We start from the raw sequence: 13,051 nt of genomic DNA, 5'->3' as shown, positions 1-13,051 counted from the left end.
TGCCATAGGTTCGCCACCACTGGTATAGGTTCTCCTGCTTGAGCAGAGGGCTGGACTAGAAGACCTAAGATGCAATCTGGAATTAAGAAGACACTTCCTAACAGTGAGAACAATTAGCAAGTGGAACAGCTTGCCACTAGAAGTTGTGAGTGCTTCATCACTGGATATTTTAAAGAAGAGACTGGATTGCCACTTGCCTGGAATGGTACAGGGCCTCTTGCTTGAGCAGGGGGTTGGACTAGAAGACCTCCAAGGTCCCTTCCAACTCTATTTTGATTTGATTGATTGATTGATTGATTGATTGATTGATTGATTGATTGATTGATTGATTGATTGATTGAAATGTTGACGTGTGGCAACTTGAAAGACAATATTCAGGTTCTGGTGCCATCATTGGAGACAAACTCTTCTCATAGAGTTTGTAGAATACTTTTCTGTGAAGTAGACTTCTAGATTCTTCAAAATCCATGTGATTCTGAAGTCTCCATCTCCCATCGCTCCTGTCTGAAATGAATGGATTGCTTGAAAATAAGCATTGAGTCTCATAGAAAATCTTAGATGGAGATTCCTAGTTACAACTGCGGAAGCAAACACTTGGCAAGTTTTGTTACCTAATAGAAAACAAGAGTGTTTGCATTTACATTTTCGTGCCATGTGTGTATGCACTTCTAAACATATTTATCCACATTGCTGGCCAGGAAGGCTCATCCGGGTCAAATTTGGCCCCCTGAGAGTGTCCCCTCAGTGTCAGTTCTGGGCAACAGAAGGAGGAGTCTCAGTGGTCAAGGACAGGACTTGGCTGTAGACCCCCGGAAGAGGTGGATGAGGCCCTTGTTCTGTCACTTCCTGGTCACCCTGACTATGCAGCTAGGTGACTTTGGGACTAGATTATACAGCCTTATAGATCTGAGTTCGTTTCAGCATGTCAATCAATCCATTCAGAGACCCCATCTCTATGGGCCCGTGTAGATATTATGCGTGACTTTGGTCTATATAGGGCAGTGATCCCCAGCCGTAGCCCCTTGGAAACGCTGCCTGGTGGATTCTGGGAACTGAAGTCCACACGTCAAGGCTGAGAAGAGGTTTGCAGAGTGGTCAATACGTGAAGGTGATACTGGGTGCGTATCCATCTTCTTCAAGGTTGAGTCTCTGTGTGTGTTTGTGTGCGTGTGTGTGTGTGTGAGAGAGAGAGAGAGTGAGAGAGAGAGGAGTGTGTGTGTTTCTCTTTAGTTGCTGACAATTTCTGATATGCAAGTCAGATTATGACCTGTGGTTTTAAAAATGAATTACGGTAGGTGGAGAGAGTGGAGAGAGGCAGATGGCATTAAGATGCCTCCATGCCTCCTCTGAGGGAGTTAGGTGCTTAAGAAATAGGAAATATACAGCAAATAAATAAATTAAATAAGTAAATCAGTCAAGCAAGCAAGCCACCCACCCACCCTTGGTGTTACTCACAATAGCTGTCTAATGTTTTTGCCCTCTCCCTCTCCAAACAGGTTTGTGGTTTTCTGTTTAAATAGCACATTTAAAGTACTTTGGGGGCAGTTTTCAGTACATCTTTTCTTATCCTATCAAGAAGCTAGATGGGCTAAAAGGCTTTTTCTACCATTTAAAAAGTTTTGATCTCTGTTTGATCTCTTACGGTTGTTCTCTGAGTGTGCATTATTGACAAACGTAACGTGAAGTGAGACCCTGTCCAGTTCTCTCACAGGGTGGAACACGTGGTGTGTGTTAGGCTGATGGCTGATATGCCTTCTCAACACAGGAGATTATGCCCATATGTCTAACCCCACAGTCTGCTAGCTGTTGCTACATGGTGTGTGAGCATGTTATCTCTCTGTTGGCCTCTGTTCACTTGGCACAGGGATTGTTGCTAAATATAACCTGTAATCAGCCAGCATTGCAAAAATGTGAGGTCATTGTCAGAGGCTGGTTCTCAGTCACCTTTCTCCCCCGATGCCCACTGGTGGCCCTGCTTCTGGGCAAGCAGGTGAGGAGCAGAACCCGTTTGGCTAATCTCCAGTTGTGGTGGGTGTGCAATTGTTGGTAGCTCCAGTTCAGCATCTTCCGAGCTGCCTCGCAGCTTCCCCTTCTTCTTGAGCGGTTATGAAACTGGATTGGGCTGGGAGAATTGCAAAGTATATTTTGATGAGCTGGCTGCTCCTCACGAACAGGATCGGCTGAGATAGCTGTGGGCCTCCTTTTATAATACCAGCCAGGGACAATTCCTTGTCTTTCCCCCAACCCTCCTAATTTCAAAGCTTGCATCGTTCCTCCTTGGAGCTGGAAAGGAGGGCATCGGAGGGGCCACAGAGAAGCAAGCAAAAACTACTTTGTTTGTCATGGTTACAGATTCTACTTAAAAGCCTCCTTTAGAAGCTTACAAGCAGATGCAAATGCAAGCTGGAACCATTCCTCTTATGCTCCTTAGCTACTGGATGGGTGGATGTTCCTTCCACTAATGCTTGTAGCCCCTAATACTTCTTCCTAAGTGTATCCAGTTGCTTTTTAAAGCTATCCAAGGTCGTATACATCCTAAGAACCTGTAGCCAGAAATACTGAATGGTAGTAGATTCTGTGTACTATTCCTGTGTTTTCTAGACATTCCTATCAGTTATAGGACAAAGCTGTACTTGTACCAAGTCCTGCATCTCCTAAACTTAGTTTCAGTAAGTAAACAAGCTTGTCCTTAGAGGCATGATGGTACAATGAAAAACAGGATGTTAGACACACACACACCCTTGGCCAACTTGTCACGGCATCAATACAAGATGTGCCAGAAGAATTTTACAGATCTCTCCCGCTCTGAAAGGAATGTTGAAATAAGCTCTTCTTCATTAAATTAAGTGGGGGGGGAGTGTTATTAAATGGGGAATGGCATTCTAGCCCAGTATTAAATTAGTGATCTTGTGGGGCTGAAGAACTTTTGATGGAAAACAATGGCTGTCGCCATGGGAAGAAGCAGCCTTAAAGAAAGAAGAAGCAGAAAAAGCAATGGAGGTCTTTAAAAAAAAAAAAGCATTTTTTCTTCTTGTAACAGCCAGCTGGTTTTTTTTCACACACTTTTGATTATGCAAAAGGGTCGTTTCCATGCGTGCAATATAAAATAGGCTGAAAAGGTGTCAGCTTTGCGAGGTAGTCCAGACAAAAAGCACACCAAGAAGAGCCAGGTGGCGCAGTGGTTGGAATGCAGTTATTGCAGGTAAACTCTGCCCACAGCCTGGAGTTCAATCCTGACGGGGCTCAAGGTTGACTCAGCCTTCCGTCCTTCCGAGGTCGGTAAAATGAGATCCCAGATTGTGGGGGGCAAATAGGCTGTAAAACACTTAGGGCTGTAAAGCACTATATGAAGCGGTATATAAGTCTAAGTGCTACTGCTACTAGCTCTAACTTTATTGTAAGATTACATTAACAGACCCTTGCAGTCTGAAAGTGTACCTCTTGCCCCTCGCCTTTACAGGCCAGGAAACTAGGGAGGGTCTCTCCTTGGCCCACCCACATTCCTGATGCAGCAGGCTAAGCTGCGTCTAATCCGGCCATTGACTCGTCTCCGGCTCTTCCCCCTTTCTCCCCAGGTCATTCATACACAATTACACGAGGTAAGGAGCCTTTGTGGGTAAGCAGCAAAGTTATATTGGGGTGGGGTAATAGGTTGCAGCGACTCTTCATATTTTTAAGGCATTAAAGGGGAATTTGCTCCCCTCCAGCTGCTCTTTTCGCTTGCCGGAACATCGCCTCTACATTAGGACTTGCAATGTGATGCTAGTTGAATGATTTAGGGGAAAGGAAATGGAAATTATATTTTTCTGAACCATGTGAGATTGTATTCTTAATGAGAAGGCAGAAATGGTGCAGGGTTTTGATTGTCTTGTATGAGATTGGGCAAGTTTTCAACCTGAGACTAGAAAAGGCTGCTTCTCCTCACTTTTGCTGAAGTCTTTAATGACACCACGGCTCAGAAGTCTGAGCTTTTTATTTTGTAAACTTATTTGGTGCCCCTGAGGCATTTTGCTGGTTGAACCAAGCTGCAAATGGACAGCTTCCCTTTATTGCTACTGGAAGTGAATCAAATTGTTCTGGCACTTGAGGCAAATCCAAAACAAGAACCCAGGTATCTGTTCCTAAAATTGCAAGAATAAAATAATATAATAAAATGCCTAACGACTTGTTTTTTTTTATCGTGACATCTGAAATGAGCTGTGTAAGTAAACTGCTTGATTTTATGTAATGTTATGACCAGTTCACTGAATTGGTTCCTTGATCTTTTTCCTACTTATTCAACGATGCGATCAACAAAGAGGGACAGATGTTAATATAAATTGATATTTCATGAACTTTCAAAGGAGTTAGAAGAGTTACAACATGCTGTTAACATCACACCTTTATTGCAGGGATAAGACCAGAATTTCTGAAAAGCATTTGCCTATCTCATTTGTCTTTTCCTCAGGCATGTTGAACTTCAGGAAGACAGCATTTAAATAAAAATAATTATATTAATAAGTTAATTCTATGGGTTTTTTCCTCCCTTACAGGAAGAAAGATGATCACAAGCGAGGAGGAGAGAGACATAATGAAATGAGGAATCCATCATCAAGAAAAAGATGCAGAAAAATGGGGAAATGCCTAGGATAGACATCTGTGGTCTTCCGTTCAATTGACAGGGAACAAAATTTATCTTCTTGTGATGATGGGACTGGAAATTAATCTTGTAATAAGGAATGAATATCAACCTTCATTCTGGTCTCGCTCAAGAAAACTGCTGACGGAGCCCATGAAAAGAAGAAGTTTTAGGTATAAATTTTGCTTCCCAAAGCCTGCAACAGAAGGTCCATATCTGTCAAACCCAATGGGACATTAAACATATTCTAGAATTTGAAGTTCATTACGTTGCATTTCCAGGAGATGAAAGACGAGGAGAGTCATTTAAAACTAGTTATTTCCACCCAACCCCTCATCTAAATGGAGGCTTTTAAGTTAGCAAATTTACTTTGGAAAAACCCTTGGAGATGCAATCTGTAAATTGATACCTTTGAAATGAATGTCTTCTCCTTTGATTTGGTGGGCTTCTAGCATGAAAAATTGCAAAAATTGTAATTGTTAAGAATGAAGATTTGTTTTAGTTCATACCACCTGGGTAATTGGAGACTCTTTCACCTACTGGAATTTTATTACAGGGTAAAGCAGGAATAGACCCTGCACCATGGCAGAGAAGTGTGATTATATTGCAAGTGTCTATGGTTATGACCTGGGTTGCCGATTCATCAACTTCAGACCGCTGGGCTTTGGTGTGAACGGGCTGGTTCTGTCTGCAATCGACAGCAAAAGCTGCTGCAAAGTTGCCGTGAAAAAGATCGCCATCAACGACGCGCAGAGCTTGAAGCATGCTTTCCGGGAGATCAAGATAATCCGCCGATTGGATCACGACAACATTGTGAAGGTCTACGATGTCTTAGGGCCCAAAGGAGCAGATCTCCAAGGAGACTTGTTCAAGTTCAACGTGGTGTACATCATCCAGGAATACATGGAGACGGACCTGGCCCGCCTGTTGGAGCAAGGACCACTTTCAGAGGAACACGCCAAACTTTTCATGTACCAGCTGCTCAGAGGCCTGAAATACATCCATTCAGCCAACGTCTTACACAGGGATTTAAAGCCGGCCAACATTTTCATCAATACGAACGACCTGGTGTTGAAGATTGGTGACTTTGGGTTGGCCAGAGTTGTGGACCAACATTACTCACACAAGGTATGACTTTCCATTTGTTTGGCTACCATTATTCAGACACTGTTCACAGACGGTGAAATCAGACTTACCATCCCAGATTAATATCAGGCTTTGTGAAATTTGTTTCTCCCAATGACACATTCAAACATTGTATAATAGCAATAGCACTTATATACCGCTTCACAGTGCTTTACAGCCCTCTCTAAGCGGTTTACAGAGTCAGCACATGGCCCCCAACAATCTGGGTCCTCATTTTACCGACCAAGGAAGGATGGAAGGCTGAATCAACCTTGAGCCGGTGAGATTTGAACTGCTGAAGTGCTGGCAGTCGGCAGAATTAGCCTGCAATGTTGCATTCTACCCACTGCGCCACCACGGCAGAATAATAACAGAATAATGAATAAAAGAGTTAGAAGGGACCTTGGAGGTGTTATAGTTCAACCCCCGGCTCAGGCAGGAGAACCTATACCATTTCGGACAAATGGCTGTCCAGTCTCGTCTTAAAAACTTCCAGTGTTGGAGCATTCACCGCTTCTGGAGGCAAGGAGTTCCACTGGTTAATTGTTCTCACTGTCAGGAAGTTTCTCCTTAGTTCTAGGTTGCTTCTCTCCTTGATGAGTTTCCATCCGTTGCTTCTTGTCCTCCCTTCAGGCGCTTTGGAGAATAGCTTGACTGCCTCTTCTTTGGGGCAGCCCCTCAGATATTGGAAGACCGCTATCATATCATCCCTTGGTCCTTCTTTTCATTGAACTAGACCAGTGGTGGCAAACCTATGGCACGGGTGCCAGAGGCGGCACTCGGAGCCCTTTCTGTGGGCACACACACCGTCTCCCCAGCCCCACCTCCTCCCACGGCCCCCTCCTCACCAGCAGCTCCCCTGGAGGAGAGTCACCCCTGGGCGCGGCCCATGCGAAGCAGCGCAGCCAAGGACATGGTAGCCGGGCAGCGGGGACAAGACTCCGCCCTTGCACCCCGTCGCGTGCAGATGATGCTGTGGGGCGCGGGCGGAGGGTGTAGCCGCCATGGCACTGCTGGACTGCCTGGGTGATCTGTGGCGGGCCGTGGAGGTGGTGGGTGGCCCAGTGGGCAGGGCGGAGCGAGAACGGGGGTGGGGGGCAGTTTTTGGGCACTCGGTCTCTAAAAGGTTTGCCATCACTGAACTAGACATACCCAATTCCTGATCACTGATGGAAGTCTCCTCCCTCACCCTCCCTTCTCCACACCTGAATGTCTCTACAGGTAAAACGCTTTCATATGCACTGGGATAACTCACAATCCAACAGGTGAACAAGTTCTGCTGGCACATCCGTGCTTCCATCGCAAGTGGAATTAAAGAGCCTCCTTCCAATAATAGGGTTAACTGTACGGAGCATCATATTAAACAGGACAGCATAATCACAACAGATAAAAGAGAGCTTGAAAACCTACATCTTGCAACTGGGTGCAAACCTGAGAAAGATATGAATGTCTTCCACCTCCTACTGTTAAAATAAATGTGCCAGTTTAAACATGGCAGACATTTTAGTAAATATTTGGTATGGTAACAATTATCACGCCTCATGCTGTTAAAACAGAAAAGGGCCTCCTTGTACAATTCCGTGCATCTGTTGTTCAGCTCACGAAAGATGCGTATTGCGTCTTCTTTCCTAGCAAATGTTCTTCTGACCTTTTTCAAGAGAAACGCGAGAGAGGGATTAAATAAAGATGGGGTGTCACACTGTGCTAATGAATTGCAGTGGGAGCTGGGTCCTTTCTGACATTTCTTCTTCTCATCTCTCTTAGAAGTGGCTTCTTTCTCCAGTAACGTTTAAGTAAATTCCTCCCCTGACATATATATATATATATATATTTATCCCACTGAGCTCTCAGAGCTTTCTTGCTGAAGTGCCGCCTGTCAGGATGGCTTCCACCGGGCCATTCGTGTCGGAGGACCGAGGCGCTATTTACCTTCTGCCTTGATGCCCAAGTGACCGGAGGCAGTCCTTGACTTACGACCACAATTGAGCCCAACATTTCTGTTGTTAGGCAAGACAGTTGTTAAATGAGTTTTCCTTCATTTTATGGCCTTTCTTGCCACAGTTGTTAAATGAATCACTGCAGTTGTTCAGTTAGTGACACGGTCATTAAGTGAATCTGGCTTCCCCATGATGTAAAAAAGAAGGTGCAGAGAAGAGCAACAAAGAGGATCAGGGGACTGGAGGCTAAAACACACGAAGAACGGTTGCAGGAATTGGGGATATCCAGTTGAATGAAGAGACGGACGAGGGGGGACAGGATAGCAGCCTTCCAGTATCTGAGGGGCTGCCCCAAAGAAGAGGGAGTCAAGCTATTCTCCAGGACAAGAAGCAATGGGTGGAAACTAACCAAAAAGAGAAGCAACCTAAAACTAAGGAGGGAATTTCCTGACAGTGAGAACAATTTACCAGTGGAACAACCTGCCTCCAGAAGCTGTGAATGCTCCAACACTGGAGGTTTTTAAGAAGAGACTGGACAGCCATTTGTCTGAAATGGTGTAGGGTTTCCTGCCTGAGCAGAGGGTTGGACTAGATGACCTCCAAGGTCTCTTCCAACTTTATTATTATTATTATTATTATTATTATTATTATTATTATTATTATTATTATTATTATTATTATTATTATTATTATACTGACTTTGCTTGTCAGAAGGTTGCAAAAGGGGATCACGTGACCCAGAGACACACTGCGACCGTCATAAATATGAGCCAGTGGCCTAGGGTCTGAATTTTGATCACGTGGCCGTGGCGGATGCTCAATGGTTGTAAGTGTGAAAAATGGTCATATGTCACTTTTTTCAGTGCCGTTGCAACTTCGAACAGTCACTAAACGAATGGTGGTAAGTCAAGGATGAGCTGCATCGTGCCATTTCACAAAGAACCTCATAATACAAAAAATAATACAAATTCTTGGTCTAATGAAATGTCTGTCCGGGGAGAGCTAAAAGCTCCTCTGTTCTGCCCGTTTTAGCCAGCTCCTTTCGTGGCCTCTGGAGGCCTCCAAAATCGTGCTGCTGAAAAACCTGCAGTGTGATTTCTTTCTTAAAGTAAAACAGGATCATTTAGCAGCTAATAGAAGGAATGGAGATTTTTCCTACCCTACCCAGCATTTGGGGATCAAAAATTCCACCCCTCCTGGGTGATATCATTGCACCACTGCCATTGGCCCCAGGATTTGGGGAACATGAGTGAATTCCTTATGTGTCTATCATACTTGGCCAAATAAAGCCTGTTCTGTTCTGTTCTGTTCTGCTCTGCTCTGCTCTGCTCTGCTCTGCTCTGCTCTGCTCTGTTCTGTTCTGCTCTGTTCTGTTCTGCTCTGCTCTGCTGTGTTCTGTTCTGTTCTGCTCTGCTCTATTCCACTCTATTCCACTCTTCCAATCCTTGGCTTACTTTGATTCCTGTTCAGTTGGTTGCATAAATACGCACGGCATCGTTTGTGGTATTTTCATGGCTTGCCTTTTCCTTCTTCCTAGGGCTGAGAGAGAGGGACTGACCAGTGGTCACCCAGCCAGCTTTCCCATCCAGATTAGGACTAGAACTCAGGTTTTCCTTCTCCTTAATGAAATTATGTCTCATTTTTGGCTAGCAAAATGGAATCTGCAAGAAAATGTTGCAACCTGTTAAAGGTACCAACCATCCCTTATCCTGGACCCTACATTCCTGGTTCCACTTTCTCTTTTTTCCTCCCCTGCCCCCTTTCCCCCGACCTCCCCAGATTCAGTCTTTTATAGCCCTTGAACCTCCCACCTCTACTTCTTTTTTCCTTTTAAAATCTTTTTGTACAGGTAGTCCACGACAATTGGAGCCCAAACTTTCTGTTGCTAAGTGAGACATTTATTGGGTTTTGCCCGGTTGTTAAGTGAATCTGCCTTCCCCGTTCACTTTCTTTGCCAGAAGGTCGCAAAAGGAGATCACGTGACCCACAGGGACACTGCAACCGTCATAATCATGAGTCAGTTGCCAAGTGTCTGAATTTTGATCACGTGACCCTGGGGACGCTGCAACTTTCGTAAGTGTGAAAAGCGGTCATAAGTCACTTTTTCAGTTCCTTTGTAATGTTGAATGGTCACTAAATGAACTGTTGTAAATCGAGGACTACCTGTAGCACTTCTAAAAGCGTCAGACTTCCTATCCCCAATCTTCTGCCACACCTCCCTTGTAAACATCTGGCTTGTGCAGCTGAGGTTGAAGGATGAATTCACTTATGAAACGATGCTACCTCCCAGTTCCAAAAAAACAAAATAAGTTGTATACGTTGTGCAGGCTTCATTTATATATATATATATAAACATTGGAATTTTTAAAATAGCAGCAATAGAAGAACCTCATCTTTTGTGTGGGGCTAAAGAAAGTAATGGCTTTAAGCAGTGTACCATCTTCTCATCAGGGAATACAAGATAATGATAGGAAACCGGCGATATGCTCCTGTGAGTAAATTACTACCTTTTCCAGAGCTCATCTTTGGGATTAATAGCAGGGCCGGGATGGAGATGTCAGCTAGCGCCTGCCAGAAGGCGCAGCCAACGTGATGGGAATGCCCTACTTTGTCAGAGAGTTTTGAAAATCGTTTTTATTTTCTCCTCTGCACACCATGTGTATGGGAGGAGGAAAAAACATAGGTCTAAATAAAGGTGAAATTCATTTTCCCCCCTGCAGTCATCCAGAGGGAGGGGGACCCGCAAAGGGCTTGAAAACAGGAGATTTGCTGCATGAAGCTTAACCATGAGCTACCTCGGCCTTCGAGCAGGGAGAATTCGGTTTTTGCCAGATGGCAGGGGAATTTCCAGTTTGTAGCACCAAGCTAGCAGGAGGGTGCTCCAGTTTTACATTATTTACATTTTCTCTTCCCTAATTTAAGAAAACATGTCACTGCCAGTGGGAACGCTTACTTGCATCTGTGCGCTTCTGGCTCGATTTGCTTCGGGGATTCCGAAACCCCGAACAAAACGGGGGAAATGCTTAGCATTTTGCAAAGACCTTGGATCTCCCCACCCACCCCCTGCTCCCTTCAGGTGGGAGACGAAAGAAGGGAATTGGGGGCTTATTGGAGAGCATCAGGTGCAGCCCCCTCTTCTCCCAGCCCCTGCCTGAGCTCCGTGGCCTTGTAGCTGCCCTAATACAGGTAGTCCTTGACTTACCTTCTTTCATTTAGTAACCGTTTGAAGTTACCGTGGCACTGAAAAAGGTGACTTACGAACAGTTTTTGCACTTGTGACCGTTGCAGCACCCCGCACGGTCACGTGATCAAAATTCAGATGCTTGGCAACTGACTCATATTTACGATGGTCGCAGCATCCCTGGGATCATGTGATCCCCCTTTGCGACCTTCTGACAAGCGAAGTCAATGGGGGAAGCTGGATTCACTTAGCAACCGTGTTACTAACTTAACAGCTACGGTGATTCACTTAACGGCTGTGGCAAGAAAGGTCGTAAAATGGGGCAAAACTCGCTTAATAGCTCTCTCACTTAGCAACAGGATCTTTGGGCTCAGTTGTGGTTATAAGTTGAGGACCACCTGTAATCATATTTAGATCTTCACTCTATGGCAATCGTGAGAGAAAATTCAGGTTGGCCTTCAAGCTTCCTGACGTGCTCTGATCACCCCTGAAATTAAATCCACCCAGTTTGCTGCTGGTGGAATATTCAGGATATTATGTGATCTTTGCCCCCTCTCTTAAATCTCCTTTCTCGTCCGAGAACGCTTGGGGTCTCCCTTTGAGGCCCTGGCAGGGAGCCCAAATGAAATTGTTTGTGACCAGTGCCACCGTCCCATTCATTTTATTGAAAGAAACCTTCTCCAAAAAGTAAACTGGCAGGTGCCAAGGCTGCGAGAGGCCCAGGCCCTTTCCCGCCTTTAGAGGCCTCCTCTCTCTCTGAAGGGAAGGCTTCCTTTCCTTTCATGAACGGGTTTCTGGCCAAGAAGAAGGGATCCACTGAAACTATTGAATGCTGGATCGTGTTTGGAAATGCATTATTGGCCCATCCAGGGTGGGGCTCTTTAGAATTCTTTTTGTTTGGGGCAGGGGTCTTCAAACGTGGCTCTTTTATGACTGGTGGACTTCAACTCCCAGAATTCCTGAGCTAGCATGGCTCAGCTTGGAAACCTCCCCCTTTCCCCTCAGCACGGCTGGCTCAGGAATTCTGGGAGTTGAAGTCCACCAGTCATAAAAGGGCCAAGGTGGCCTACCCCTGGTTTGGGGGAACATTAGCAATTAGAACGGGGGGGGGGCAGAGTTGCTGAAAAGCTGCTTCTAAAGAGCTTTGGCTAAGCAGCCTCAATTGCTTGCCAGTCGCAGGGAGAAAAATGAGAGTTGCTTTTTCAGAAGCGAGGCGCCCATGATTGGTCATGCCCAGTTATAAAGGAGAGCGAAGGGACAAAGGGAAAACAGAAGTGGTGCTTTATTCCTCAGTTGTAATTGTGACTGTGTTGTGGTGTGAACTGCCTTTCCTCGGTACGGATGATTAAGGAAGATTGCTTTCTTCTTTTTGCACCAAGATTGAACTTGCCATCTCTTGAACCGAAAGAAAGAAAAAAAATCAGTCGGGGAACACAAGTTATAGAAGCAAGACCCTTTAGAAGGGCGTAAGGGCAACCGTGAACCTCGGCTTTTGGGTGACTGTGATTTTTGGCAAGGAAAAATGGTTCTTGGCACTCCCTTTTGGCCCACGGGAGTCCGGTTTGGCTCCTGCTGCCCTGTTTATGGGGCCCCCGCCAAGTCTTTCCTCCCATATATATTTCTTTCTTTGGTGCAGCTGGGCTTTTGATCTTGCTTTCATTCGCACAAACATGGGTTGACCTTCACACAAACCCACCTGCTGACAGGGCCTGCAAACTGCATGAGTGTTTTGGTGCCCCAGGATCTCAGAGTGAGCTCACTCTCCACCACTGGGCTGTTTTTGTTTTGAAAGAGAGAAGATTGGGGGGAGAAATGCAGCTTAGCAAATAAATATTTGCAATATATAACTCCAGATTGGTAGAGTCAAGCGTAAGCCCAAACTGCAGGTCAGATAAGATAAAGCTGGGGGTGGAAGCTGCCCATAACTTCAAGGAAGCTTGTGGTGGGAAAGGTTTTCTGCAGATCAGAAAAAAAATAACAAAGTAGCAGAGTTTATTTATTTATTTATAATTTAATTTATACCCCGCCCTTCTCCTCATGGGACTCAGGGCGGCTAACAGCCTCATAAAACTACAATACAAATACAATAATTAAAAGCCGAATTAAAAAGAAATATTTAAATAGGCCGATCAATTAAAATTATCCTTAAAAATCCCCTGAAACTTTAAAATCATTAACAATTATCCCTAT

General features: G+C 44.9%; 1 protein-coding gene across 1 annotated transcript in view; it reads left to right on the top strand.

The window, feature by feature from the left end:
• Positions 1-5,200: 5,200 nt before the first annotated feature.
• The window catches only part of MAPK4 (mitogen-activated protein kinase 4), a 29,980-nt gene continuing 22,129 nt past the window's right edge, over positions 5,201-13,051 (top strand). Inside the window, exon 1 of the mRNA XM_015812145.1 lies at positions 5,201-5,746. Coding sequence (XP_015667631.1) covers positions 5,201-5,746 — 546 coding nt within the window. The remainder of the gene's footprint in view (positions 5,747-13,051) is intronic.

The sequence above is a fragment of the Protobothrops mucrosquamatus genome, unplaced genomic scaffold (assembly GCF_001527695.2).
Source record: "Protobothrops mucrosquamatus isolate PMUCROS unplaced genomic scaffold, P.Mucros_1.0 scaffold70, whole genome shotgun sequence".
NCBI classification, from domain to species: domain Eukaryota; kingdom Metazoa; phylum Chordata; class Lepidosauria; order Squamata; family Viperidae; genus Protobothrops; species Protobothrops mucrosquamatus.
This window is presented reverse-complemented; position numbering and strand designations above follow the sequence as displayed.